This window comes from Drosophila montana, unplaced genomic scaffold (genome assembly GCF_035044405.1).
Source record: "Drosophila montana isolate Dmon_TW-CO22-7 unplaced genomic scaffold, ASM3504440v1 contig_402_1, whole genome shotgun sequence".
In the NCBI taxonomy this organism is placed as follows: domain Eukaryota; kingdom Metazoa; phylum Arthropoda; class Insecta; order Diptera; family Drosophilidae; genus Drosophila; species Drosophila montana.
This window is the reverse complement of record NW_026998739.1, coordinates 1,941,799-1,954,503: the sequence shown is the minus strand read 5'-3', so window position 1 is coordinate 1,954,503 and position 12,705 is coordinate 1,941,799. Positions and strand designations below refer to the sequence as shown.

Below are 12,705 nucleotides of genomic sequence, written 5' to 3'. Positions count from 1 at the left end.
CTTAATAGTTGATCAGCTTGAAAAGTACAACTGAAAACTGCAAGTTTAATTTAAATTTTTGTCGCTGTAAATAACAGCTCTGTACGTGTTATTGTTTTCGCGGCTCTGTTAAATAACAGCTGTGTCGCGCATTCTATTTAACCTAAAAAGAATCCACTTTGATTGTTTTTATGCATTTTAATTTATTTAAACTAAATAAAAGTCTGTTATAATGAATAACTATTTTACTGAATATGAAAATTTAGAGGTAATCAGTTGGTGCGCTACTTAATTCTGATTATTTACAAAAACATTCTTATTTATATTTTTGCAGGTGCACGAGCTCATGCTGAGAGATCGACCACGACAAGAAGCGTACTATAATGCCATTCTAAAGAACAAGGAACTGTTTAAGGATAAAATTGTGCTGGATGTTGGCGCCGGTACGGGTATACTATCCGCGTTCTGCGCACAAGCCGGTGCTAAGTTGGTCTATGCTGTGGAAGCCTCAAATCTGGCCACAAAAGTAGCACTGGATCTGATTGACGAAAATGGTCTTACCAGCGTTGTTAAGGTAATACATTCCCAAATAGAGGAATTCGTGCTCCCGGCTGCAGCGGAGAAAGTGGATATTATTGTCTCTGAGTGGATGGGATTCTATCTACTGCACGAAGGCATGTTGGACTCTGTGCTTTTTGCTAGAGATAATTTTTTAAAACCGGATGGACTTATGTTCCCCAGTGAGTGCACCATTTTTGTGGCGCCCTGCTCTGTGCCAACTCTATTTGATTACTGGCAAAATGTTGACGGAGTAAATATGGAGCGCTTTGCCAGTAAATTGCGTTCACAAAAATCAACAAGACCGGAAATTATCCAACTAAAATCCAACGATTTACTCCACAAGGGCATCGTGTTCCATTGGATGAGCTTGCTTGATGTGAATCCCAAAGATCTGGACGAGATATGTTTTAAGGAAGTCGTCGCCACACAAATTGCGGGTAAGCATCAGGGTTTCTGTATATGGTTTGAAGTACGCTTTCCTGGTGAAGAAACTGTAGCACTGAGCACATCACCTGACGCGCCGGAAACCCATTGGAAACAGTGCGTTGTAGTGCTCCCAGAAGACAATTGTGAAACTTTAGAAGAAAAATCTCCGGTGGCTTTTCAAATTTTAATGAAACGCAGCGCAAATGATTCGCGAAAATATAACTTGGAGGTAGAGCTGCTTGATCCCAATGTTGAAGAGCATCCAATGCCTTGCTCATGCCACATGACAAAATGCATACTTACAGAAGCCCATCTAAAGATGATGGACACAACATAGTGTATGCGAGTTGAGTTGCTCAGTTTGTAAGACATGAAATATTCAATTAAATAACACGTACATCTTTTATACCTCAGTCAAACTTAACAGCTATACCATTGTTTTCATCTATAAAATATATCATTTGAAAATAACTACAATATACGCCAGCCAGAGGCATTAACCTAATAGCCGTTGTAAACGGCATTGGAGCTCCTTGAGAGAGTGCTGTAGACGGTTGGTGTCCGGTTTCTGATAGCAGATATTTAAACATGCCGCGACTATATCTTGTGCCTTCCCCAATATTCGCCGCCTAATGGAAACAATATTTATAAAATTTGTATCCTGGGAGATATTCGTAGAAATACTTACTTGGAACGGTACCAAATAGCTTGAGAATTATCAGCCAGAAGGGTAACGACGCGTATAGCCGACTGTATTAAGTGCCACTCGTTGCCCTCGTTAGCCCAAATGCGCTCATTCATGGAGATCATTCTAAGGAAAAAAAAGGAAACATTAGAGATTAAACTGTAGACAGGAATTAAACCAATGTAAGCACTAACCTGGAGTAATATTCTAAAAGCAGCTCAATGTCTAGCTTCATGGCAAACAACTTTTCTGGCACTGTGCCCTCTGGCAATTGTAGTTGACAGGCCTTTATCTCCAGCTCTCTTATGAGGAAAGCAAAAGGAAAACACGGACCGGATTCGCCAAACTCTCGCACTAATAGTTCAATTTTCGTAAATAGTTTTATGCTACGCTCTTGTGCCGAGCCAGGGGCATCAACGGCGCTGTTGATGATATTGCCCCAAACGGACTCAATTAACAAGGGATCATTGTGATTGGAGCAATTAAGGATCGACAGTTGACATTCCCAAAGGTCAAATGGATCGGCGAAGTTTTGATACAATTGCGTAATATCATATAGCGCAATATTTAGGTCCTTTATGGCCTGCCTGGCGGCTGGATTTGTGTTGACAATCGAACCCATTGCACCAAGCACTGCCTTTTGTACGCGCGCAATTTCCAACTGTGGATTCAAGTAAAAAGTGGTCATAACGAAATACGCCCATGACGTGTATAAGTAGAGCATACTGACCTTATCCTCCAACTCCTTCAAAAATATACCATTGGTTACGGACGAGCCAACTGTCTCATTGCGCATACACATAACCGCGCGTACCAAATAGTCAATGCGCACGTCCAGAGATATGTTTTCGCTTCGCGTCATTGCCAAATTATCGAGAATCTGGGCTGCCTGATGATGATGTCCATTCTTCTCATAATACTTCCAAAGTAAGTCAATTAATTTCACATTCTCTGGATTGCGGCTAACACTGCGCCGCAAGAACTCGCCCAACGATGGCTCAACTAGTTCCAATAATTCACTGTTCATCTCGTGGGACAACAACCATTCATAGATCGTAACATGTATTAGTGGATCTTTCATTCTAAGTGCTTGGGTCGTGATCTTTTTAATGATCTGCTTTGATTTGTTCTCCATATCGTGATGATCCTGCGTTGCTTCGCAATTTAGTTGAAATAGACGACTCTGGTCCCGATCGGTTTTACTGGTACGAACGGTGTGATAGGCATAGTCAAGCATGAGCTGCACCTCTTTGTAGTAGTTCATACTGCAAGAAAAATTTGTTATTTAGAAGTTGCAGCAATTTTTTCGTTAGGCCCCATATATTTACCGTGTGACAAAGCATGTGTAACCCTCGCGATCTTCAGCAGGTTCATTGTTATTGTAATAATGTATTCCGATTTCTTCGGGATCCATTTTAGATGCACACGTGGCAGATAACTCAACAACACCCTCGTAAAAATCTACCGAAATGAATTGTTGACAAATACTATGCAGCGGCAATGTTGGAGCTGCATCTAAACACATTTGCAAGGTTGTGGATAGTTTTTGTTGCTTCTCCGCTGCTGATTTACAGTTCTTGGCGCTCATCAGTATTTCGGTGGCCTTATAAGTCACTTCGTCCTCATGTCTGTAGAGATTCGGGCATAGTTGCCGCAAATTATCTGACACTTCTGTCACATCCGCTTTATCTTTGAGATATAAATTGATAAGCGCAATGATCAGAAAAGCACACACTTCAGAGCGCGCAATCAACAGATCTCGAAATGTGCAACATCTCAACATTTTCTGATGTTCCGGCGACAATTGCTGGCAAAGCAATTGAAACTGATGATCAATTAGGATGCTCCACAGCGACATTACCTCACAGGCATGTTCTGTGAACAAATGTAAAGAATATTAGCATGGTTTGACATAGTAAAGTTGAGAGAACTTACTAATAAACTGATTCAAGGCGGAAAGCGAACGCTTTTCCTCGATCTGTGCCTGTTCTGTAAGGTTGCGATGTTCGTTTAGTGGCATTTGCGCGTTGGTCATCATCATAGGACTCGGTCTACCCAAATGACTCTCATACGGCAGTCGTCTTGTGGCTAAAAAGCAAAACAACTTTTGAATAAAACCCCATAAAGAGAAGCTTCAGAAATTTGGCTTACCAGAAATATCGTGCACCGAGTGTTTATCCAAAAAGCAGCGCAACGAACGTAATTCGGACAGTAGCATAGTACAATCGCTAATTGTTAACTTTGAACACAAATTCTCGTCGACACAATGCGATTGCCAAACGGAGCGCAACATGCGAGACACATACAAAAAGAGGCCATCATGTTTTGCAGAATATATAATGGGAGAATTCTCATTACTCGGCATCGAGTGCTGCTGCTGCTGTTGTTGGGCGGATTGTGCAGCCGAAACTGGAATTGGAAATTTTGAAGAAACTAATTAATATTAATGTATTTTGATTATCTCTATGCGAGGCACTTACTGGGACTAATTGGTTGATTGTATTGGCCACTCATGACGCCGATGTTTGAGCTATTCGGCATGGGTGTCGACATATACATTGGCGGCATTCGCTCTCTGCCCGGCATGATAGTGTTTGTGCCGATAGTACTATTATGCAAGTTGCGGTTGGTTGAGTTCATAAAATGTTGATAGCACGGCTCTCCACCGTATAGCATGAATGCTTGGGTGGCCCACAAGGCAATGTCACTGCCACGCAACTGCTCCGAGGTGGCCAACAAGAGTGCAGTAACGCACGCCTCTCGTTCATTCTGTGTTTGGAAGAACATCTTCACTGCCTCATGATGGGGACCCTTGCAGGCCAGCAGCAACTGCTGCAGTATATGAGCAGCCTTGAGTAGCTCCACGATGTGCGTGCCTTGATTGGTAAGCAGGACGATTCTACGCGGTGTTCGTGCATTGTATAACAATGAAGTTGTGTTGTCCATTATTGGATCTTTCACTTCTGCCACGCTCCAAACGATGCCATCAAGACCTTCTAATGCCGTCGACTCTACGAGATATGTAAAGTTTGTAAACGGGGCAGAGCTAACTGACCACAGTAAATCCTGTTCCTGTTGCTGCGTTGTGACCATTAACATTGTGCCCTCACTGTGGTATGCAGCATGCACATGTTTTGGTTTATTGGTCGTTGCATTCGGTGTGTAACCAGGCGGCAACCTTACGTGCAGTAGGTAAATTCCTCTTGGTGTTTCCATATCTCCTTGCATCATTGGCAGCACATTATTTGGATGGAGAACCCCAAAACTGTCAGTCCCACAGTTTAGCTGCTGCTGCTGCACATTTAATCTTGTCGTAGAGAAATAAAGACGCACACCGCACTGCGTGACAGCAACGAGATGCAGGAAATTTGAATTATCTGTGCTGAGCGGACAAATCGCTTTCACGCTTTTGAATATGGATGGATCAACAGTTCTAAATAATGATAATGGAAAAAAATTATTATTATCCTTCTACTTTTCTAAAGAGTCTGCACACATACTTAATCAGGCTGACCGCTTGACTTGCAATATCATTTTGTGTAATCTTTCCAAGCCTTCGCACACTTGTAAAGTTCGTGCCGATGTGCCATGCTTCAATAGAACTCTTCTCAGTTAGTACATAAAGCAAGTTTCGACCATTGTCAATGACAATTTTCTCTATAGGATCGACCTCCTATAAAGTGCAGAGTATTATTATTAAATCTTGTTCCCATACGGGGTTTCTTTTGTGTAACTCACCGAAAATACTTTCAGAAAACTTGGTACTATATAGGAAACCAGTCCTTGCGAATGGTTTATCTTTTTACAACGCTTGCCAAACCAGCTCGACTCAGAATGATAATCAATTTCATAAAGACAGCCATCGCGACCGCCTAAAAAGATGCGTCCATCCTTAGTGCCCTCTATGACATTAATTGATATATTATCTGTTCCAAGCACGAATAGGGGCTTGTTTAACAGCTGCATTCGGGTACTACTCGCAGCCGTGCATCTGGAATCCTTCTGCTCCTCAAATGTAACACCCAGCACAATCACTTCAATGGGTGTTGTCAACAATAGCAGATACTTGACGTCGTTGATTAGAACGCCTGCCTTTGGCTTGATCAACCCAGCGCTCAAAATTAAATGGCTTAAGCCATCGTAGTAGGCGACGTCTCGGGCCTGCTCATATGTCCATATATATATATCTGAATCGATTGTCAACCATGCACGTCCAATTTCCGGAAACAAGCCCATTATGCAGTGGCATTTGATATCTTAATTAAAATTAGAACAATTAACAACAATCGTATCATTGGCGTACGGCAAACTATTTACGCTTGAAGTGCTCCAGGACTTCATTGGGTATTCCACATTTGGTCAGTGTTCGCAGTTGTTGTAGGTTATGTGTATCACCGGTGGTCAGTTGTGACAGGGTTTGGTAATCATAATCGTTGAGGCCACTCATCGTTGCTCTCCCATGTTGACTGATGCCTGTTAACTATTCAGTAATATTAGTTTGTGCCATACAACAACGCCCTATTGTTTGTTACCTCTAAGAGTTCCGGCTTGTGCCTGTCTCGAAAGTCGTGACACTCGAGCATATTGCCCGCTGTCTGTAGGACATCAGGTGGCGACGCTGTGTTATTCATATTTGTAAGCTTTATTTACACAAACCAAAGTATTTAAATATCACAATTGTAATTTTCCCCGTTAAACCGCTTCGCCACATAAAATTTGCAAACTGCCGCCGGTTGGAGAGAGAGATCGGCCCACGCCATACAGCTCCCGCCATTAATTTTTTGTCTCGTTCCTCTGTTAAGTTAACATTTACCAAAATGTTGTTAACATCAGCAATAATTTTATTTAGGACATTCTGCCGTAACTTGTCTTTCTCGGTAGATTCTAATAGTTAGCAGTTCGGCTTAATAGATAAAACGAAATGAATATTTTGGGCATTTGGTTTTGAGAAAATCTTACAATGACGCACAAATTTCAAACTAACAGCTGTTAACAACTTTATAACATGGCCCTTACAGCATTATAACATATCAGCTGTTTCGTTATGTTCCGTTGCTATCGATAACGATGTGTTATTTACCTAGGTTGGCAGCACCGATAAAATTCCCAAAAATATCCCTGATTAATTCGCCGGTGTGGCAACCTTAAACTAAACGTCAAATATTTCCTTTCTTTTTTCAGCCTCTTTCCGGTCGGTCTGCAGTGTGTAAGTTTCCAAATAATTTGTATACAAAATGAATATTAAAACATCAACACAATGCACGAATTTAATGAATCGCTAAATGTGTTATATGAGTGACATAGTAATAAGTTTGTTGTATATGCATTTATTTAACCAAAAAAGCGGCAAATATGGATCATGTACCATCATACCGGAACCCAGTAAAATTGTTTTGTTTATGCCCATAGAAGCTACAAGTGCGAAATCTATTGGAAATGCAACCATAACACACATTCTATATACCTCAGAGTTGAATTTAATTGTAGCCTTGTCTGTAAATGTGGCTAATTGAGGTATTTGTTTACTATTTTGCAGTGTCGCCAAAATGCGAACGATCAACTCGAATCAGTGTGTCAAGATCCCCAAGGATATTAAAGCCTCCGTGAAGGCGCGTGTGGTCACGATAACCGGCACCAGAGGCACCCTGAAGCGGAGCTTCAAGCATCTGGCTCTGGACATGTACATGTCGGACAAACGCACCCTCAAAGTTGAGAAATGGTTCGGCACAAAGAAGGAGCTCGCTGCCGTGCGCACCGTATGCAGTCACATTGAGAACATGATCAAGGGTAAGCTGAAATGCCTATAAAAACTGAAGGACTTCGATTAATAATCCCATTCTCCCCATTTTGAAGGTGTGACATTCGGTTTCCAGTACAAAATGCGTGCTGTGTACGCTCATTTCCCCATCAACTGCGTTACCTCTGAGCAGAATTCTGTTATCGAGATCCGTAACTTCTTGGGTGAAAAGTACATTCGTCGCGTGGAGATGGCTCCTGGTGTGACGGTTGTCAACTCAACTGCCCAAAAGGACGAGCTTATCGTTGAAGGCAACGACATCGAGGCTGTCTCTGGCTCTGCGGCGCTCATTCAACAGTCGACCACTGTCAAAAACAAGGATATTCGTAAGTTCTTGGATGGTCTGTACGTGTCGGAGAAAACGACCGTTGTGAAGACGGAAGCTTAATGACATCCATTGTGCTTCAATTAAAAGTTTTAATAATAAAAGAAAACGCTGATGTAAACTTTACCAACCTACACTTTGTGGTTTATTCAGTTTAATTGGGCTCTCTTGTGCCGCAGAAAAGTATACTACGCTAATTTTTGAAGTTTCAGTCAAATGGACATATTCAAAATGTCCACAAACACCAATACCTCTTTCAATTAGCAGCTAAAGTTATTAAATTTGCAATACAATTGGAAACAAAATTATGTTTTATTAATATTAATTACAATCAATGCATTACAAGTCAGCGTTAAATAAATTGTTCATAGAATTAGCACAATCATGTGACTAAGTCTTTCCGACTTGATATTTCGTCCGCTTGAATACAAATTAAATAACCACTTCGGGTTTGGAAAAATATCAACTGTCCCCACTATAAAGAAATACATATGCTTATTTCATATGTACGATTAGTAGGTGTTACAAAAATTAAAATCCTGTCAGGCACTTTGAAATGTGTAGACGCAAATGTCTTTTCTAAATACAAATGAAGACGTTTCATATATATATCGTATATATATCGTATTAGAAAGCATTACAAAAAGTATAGTTGGTTTTCCAAGCCAGACGAAGGTGAACGATGTATACTCTCGGCAATAAGAAAAGCCAACTTATGAGCATATTGGCAGACGGCTGGCACCCGACACGTTCCTGACCAATTGTAGTACATATGCGTCATCTTGTATGACAGCATTTGTAATTTGTCTGCATTTAAGCCCATGTTGTCGTGTATAACATTGTAGCTAGTTGGAGAAACTGTGCCCTGCTTTACTGCCTGCGAGACCAAAAAGAAATCGTAACGTTCGGGTAATGTGATGATATCGTCCACAATAGTTCCCGGTTCAGGATTGCGCATATTGACAAAGTAACGTGTGTTAATCCGCTTAGCGACCACAATGAAAGCCATCCGACAACCTTCATCCTTGCCCGCTGATTTGTAGATCTTATCAAGCTGATCCTTGAGAAATTTAACTTCAGTGTTGACCACTTGATAGAGCTGGCCATCGCCAACACCGTCACGGAAGAATAAAATGCGCTCTGGCAAAGCACCGTGATGCTCACGATATGCCTTTAAGGCACATGTCATATTCAATGACATTTGGTCGGAGAGTTCCTGGCCCTTCATGTGCTCCGTTACCGATGAATAGTAGCGTTCGCTTGATTTCATTTCCATGGTAGCTACCAGGGCACCATAGGATTTATTTTTATTCTTCGACGAGTGACACACGTCAAAGCCGACAGTCATTAGGCCCTTTAGCGGTAGCTCAATCATCCAAGGAGCGCCCATTAGCTTGGCATTCATTTGGATAACAACTTTTGTAGCAATCGACATTAGGCCACCTGATTTTTCGGCACGTGGCGCAATTGTACGGAGTGTTACCACTTGTGATGGCACGGGGCGGTCCACACAAGTGCGCTTCTTGATGCAACTATATCTGTGTGTATGCAAAAGGGACTATGATTAGCAAGTATCCCTGCTGAATATGTTAATGTGCTTACTTCTCCTCGTTTGGTGATTTCATAACCAGCATGATAATTTGTGGATCCTTGGCAAAGGCATTATCGATCGCCTGCGAATAGTTGCCATTGCGATCGTCTGACATTTCATCACTGTGCAATAGCGAATGTTTAATTTCTGTTAGTTGAGATTTAGTTGTGGGTGGGTGGGTTATAATAATACATACTATCTTGGCTCGGCGATATGCATTTTCATGCCACCAGCTGCCCGTATACATAGCTTGACAAACTCCTGAGCTTCCCGGAGATTGCGACGTGGTGTTATGACATACCAACGCTTTATGTCCACATGCTTGTACATTGAGTTGTTGCGAAACTCGAAAGTCCAGTCGGCGCGGGCATCGCACAAGTAGCGCTTTTGATTACCAAACACAATTTTCTCCGGCGGCAGAACACGTCCGGGTATCTCGACCAAGGCCGTGTCCAATTCAATGTGCCAGGACTTCATCACTTCGGCGCTCAGCTGCGACTGCTGCAGGCGTTGATTAAACACGCGCAATCGTTCAATGCGGCGATTAGGCGTCAGTCTGGTGTGTTCGCTCATGGCTTTCATTAATCTATATTATAAACGATGCGATTTCAGTTATGATTACAAGATATATGTGTTTAAATTACATACTGAAAGTTTGAGCGCATTTCATCGGTCAATCCTGTAGCGCGTGCCAATTCAGGTATCAACATAATAAGTTGACTGACTCCGCCGCGAATATTCTTCTCTGTTGGGCGAGACACTAGCAGCGGCTGTTTGTAGTCTCGAATTGTGATGTTATAGCGCTAGATAAATGAATACAAATTTGTTATTTCAAATCGCCCATCTTAGATTTCCCATCTATGGCATACTTACTTTTTTGTAGTATTCTACATAAGTAATGTCGCCATCCTTGGTATTGAATGTCGACATTGGCGACGAAACAAAGTCAACATCATCTATGCGATAGGTTTTATTATTGTAGTCGGTCAATACAATCACGCCTGTGTCAAAATATTTGGGTTATAATCATTATTAACTTAGTTGTTGATAATAAGAACCAATTGGTCTCAAAATAACTTGCCGATTACTTCACGCTTGAAGGCAGCTTGGTAGTCGTCGCTTTCGCGAATGACCTTTGATAAAACATGATATAAGCTATCCGTTCTCATCACCTTGTGGGCAATCTCCGTGCATAACAAAATATCGGATTCGTGTTGACGAATTGATGTTGTATAGCCGGGCCATAGCTCAACGCGGAAGCGATCTAGGATAACCTAGCATTGAAAATATGTATAACGAAGATTTTTAAGTACTATGAAAGGTCTTGCAAACTAAGTTTTACCTTTGCTTGTGGATCAAAGAAATTACGTGATACCAATTGAAGCTTAAGTCCCTCCAGGGCACGGCGTAGGATCAGATTAAGTACCTGGAACTGTTGATTGTCGGCTGCCTCAACGGTGCCGACACTTTTTATCTTTATCTGTATAGTTTCACCAGCCCGACTTTTAGTCACTAACTCCAAAACGTTTGACGAGTTAGTCCCTTCCTTAAACTTGGTGGTGCAAAACAAAACCGTTCCGTCAAATATGTAGCCACCCAAGAGTTGGCGGTGCTCGCTTAGTAAGCCTCGGCGCAGCCTCGTATTATCGACATCTGGAGAGAAGTCTACTCGATACTGATAAATGGTCCAGTTGGGGCGCTTTTGGACTTTATAATAATTGGTTTGAACAGTTATTTTACGGCCTGTAAAACCCGCCTTCGTAATTAGTCCAGAAGGCCGAGAATGAACCACGTCGGTAAGTACACGGCGGCCTCGAACCGAGCCACGAGCATCACCTGTCCACATAGAAGAAATCTGTAAAAATACTGTTGTATTTGTCGATCAAATAATATCTTACCCTCGGCACATTCTGCCGAACCCAGATCTGTGGGTTTTCTTGCCTGTTCCTGTTGGCCACTCGATTCAGATTCAGTGCGAACTGGCGGCTGCCGCGGGGCAGACGTTTGAGCAGGTTGACCCTAAAGTGAAGTAGAGCGCACATATTAAAAAATGTGTAAATATATCAGAATATTGTTTATATTATTAGCAGTCGCATGCTTTTCTTTAAACACGCTTTCTTTAAAACTGCGCAGTCGTTTACATTGTGGGCAGCGCACGCATGTGCAATTGAAGCGTGAATACAGGCGTAATGAGAACAAAGATTTGCCGTTACTTTTTGATATCGACCATTGCTCGCCTGCGTCTTTTTCACAACATCTTTGACTCTCTTTGCAAGCCCTTCTCATTGGTATGTATAAATTAGTTTCTCATATTTTCGCATTTCGCTCAATTTCATTCTTCATTTCCTTATGTATTCATATCTACAATATGCTTACACATAACACACACTGACAGTTAAGCAAGCAACGCTTAAATGGCCTTGAGAAACTATACACACATACAAGTCCATAAGATGCAGTAGTAATTTCACAAAACGTACCTACTTGTACGTATGTATGTAAATGTAAGTGGCTTGAAATTTGCCTGTTATATCCATGCATGAACACAATTCTATTTTTAGCAAGTAAAATTTATTCACAATTTTTTGTACTACATACCAACTGAGGACCCTGTCTTTGACTCAATTCTTCATTGCGCTTATTACCGCGACCACGTCCACGTGAATGTCCCGAATTAGCCGGTAAATTATTCATGCCTTTATGTTGAAGACCTCCACACAAATGATGCTGACCGTCGCAAATGTCGGACAAAAATTTCAAATCAAAGAAGCAGAGTTGTGTTTCGGCTCGGCTTTGACGAAGTCTCTTCGCTCGTCTGTTAACATGACAAATGCTAATGCTCGATTTTAATAACAGTGCGCACGATTCTGTTCTAGGAGAAACTGCCGTTATACGTATGTATTTTGGCTTTTCCAAGAAGCAAATCGTTTACAGAAATGTCGCATCGGTAATTGTAGGGATGGAAATATCGACTCTTGAAAACTTACTAGCAGTTGGAATTAATCTCATTTGGCACTTTTTCGGTTCATAGAGAACTACTGCCAATAGGTGCATCCTATTGGAGCTCTTATTTGTTTCAACAGCAGGTTAGTGAAATATTTATTAGAACGGACGTTTAGTTCCAAATAGAAAACAATTTCGTGTACAAGTCGAGATTCTCTAACAAAAATTCGTATATTTACGGATGCATGCATCTGTACATCCAAATACGCTGATAGGAGTTTTCCCAAAAATTAATCATTTTAAATCAAAGGTCAAAAACGAATCGATTCCGTGGAGCTTTGTAAGTGTATCTTGTGTAATAGGAGGATCAACGTTCCAAATACCAAGTCATAGCTGAA

The 12,705-nt window shown here is 41.4% G+C and overlaps 4 protein-coding genes across 4 annotated transcripts; 2 read left to right on the top strand and 2 right to left on the bottom strand.

The window, feature by feature from the left end:
* Window positions 1-90: 90 nt before the first annotated feature.
* Art8 (Arginine methyltransferase 8) lies at window positions 91-1,437 on the top strand. The gene is made up of 2 exons (XM_064698027.1): window positions 91-247; window positions 314-1,437. The coding sequence occupies exons 1-2, from the start codon at window positions 212-214 to the stop codon at window positions 1,301-1,303; spliced, it is 1,026 nt and encodes a 341-aa protein (XP_064554097.1). The 5' UTR covers window positions 91-211; the 3' UTR covers window positions 1,304-1,437.
* Nup154 (nuclear pore complex protein Nup154) lies at window positions 1,350-6,550 on the bottom strand. The gene is made up of 12 exons (XM_064698023.1): window positions 6,184-6,550; window positions 5,969-6,131; window positions 5,390-5,907; window positions 5,152-5,324; window positions 4,132-5,084; window positions 3,803-4,060; window positions 3,587-3,739; window positions 2,980-3,526; window positions 2,382-2,916; window positions 1,846-2,312; window positions 1,655-1,777; window positions 1,350-1,595 (listed from the first exon to the last, which is right to left on the bottom strand). Exons 1-12 carry the CDS (start codon window positions 6,280-6,282, stop codon window positions 1,463-1,465), a joined length of 4,122 nt encoding a protein of 1,373 aa, XP_064554093.1. The 5' UTR covers window positions 6,283-6,550; the 3' UTR covers window positions 1,350-1,462.
* Window positions 6,551-6,726: 176 nt separating this feature from the next.
* RpL9 (ribosomal protein L9) lies at window positions 6,727-7,907 on the top strand. The gene is made up of 3 exons (XM_064698028.1): window positions 6,727-6,857; window positions 7,188-7,438; window positions 7,505-7,907. The coding sequence occupies exons 2-3, from the start codon at window positions 7,198-7,200 to the stop codon at window positions 7,834-7,836; spliced, it is 573 nt and encodes a 190-aa protein (XP_064554098.1). The 5' UTR covers window positions 6,727-6,857; window positions 7,188-7,197; the 3' UTR covers window positions 7,837-7,907.
* A 159-nt stretch (window positions 7,908-8,066) lies between these two features.
* aub (aubergine) lies at window positions 8,067-12,122 on the bottom strand. Its single transcript, XM_064698024.1, has 9 exons — window positions 11,963-12,122; window positions 11,263-11,383; window positions 10,707-11,200; window positions 10,446-10,638; window positions 10,238-10,365; window positions 10,013-10,167; window positions 9,561-9,950; window positions 9,376-9,486; window positions 8,067-9,311 (listed from the first exon to the last, which is right to left on the bottom strand). The coding sequence occupies exons 1-9, from the start codon at window positions 12,056-12,058 to the stop codon at window positions 8,411-8,413; spliced, it is 2,589 nt and encodes an 862-aa protein (XP_064554094.1). The 5' UTR covers window positions 12,059-12,122; the 3' UTR covers window positions 8,067-8,410.
* Window positions 12,123-12,705: the final 583 nt, after the last annotated feature.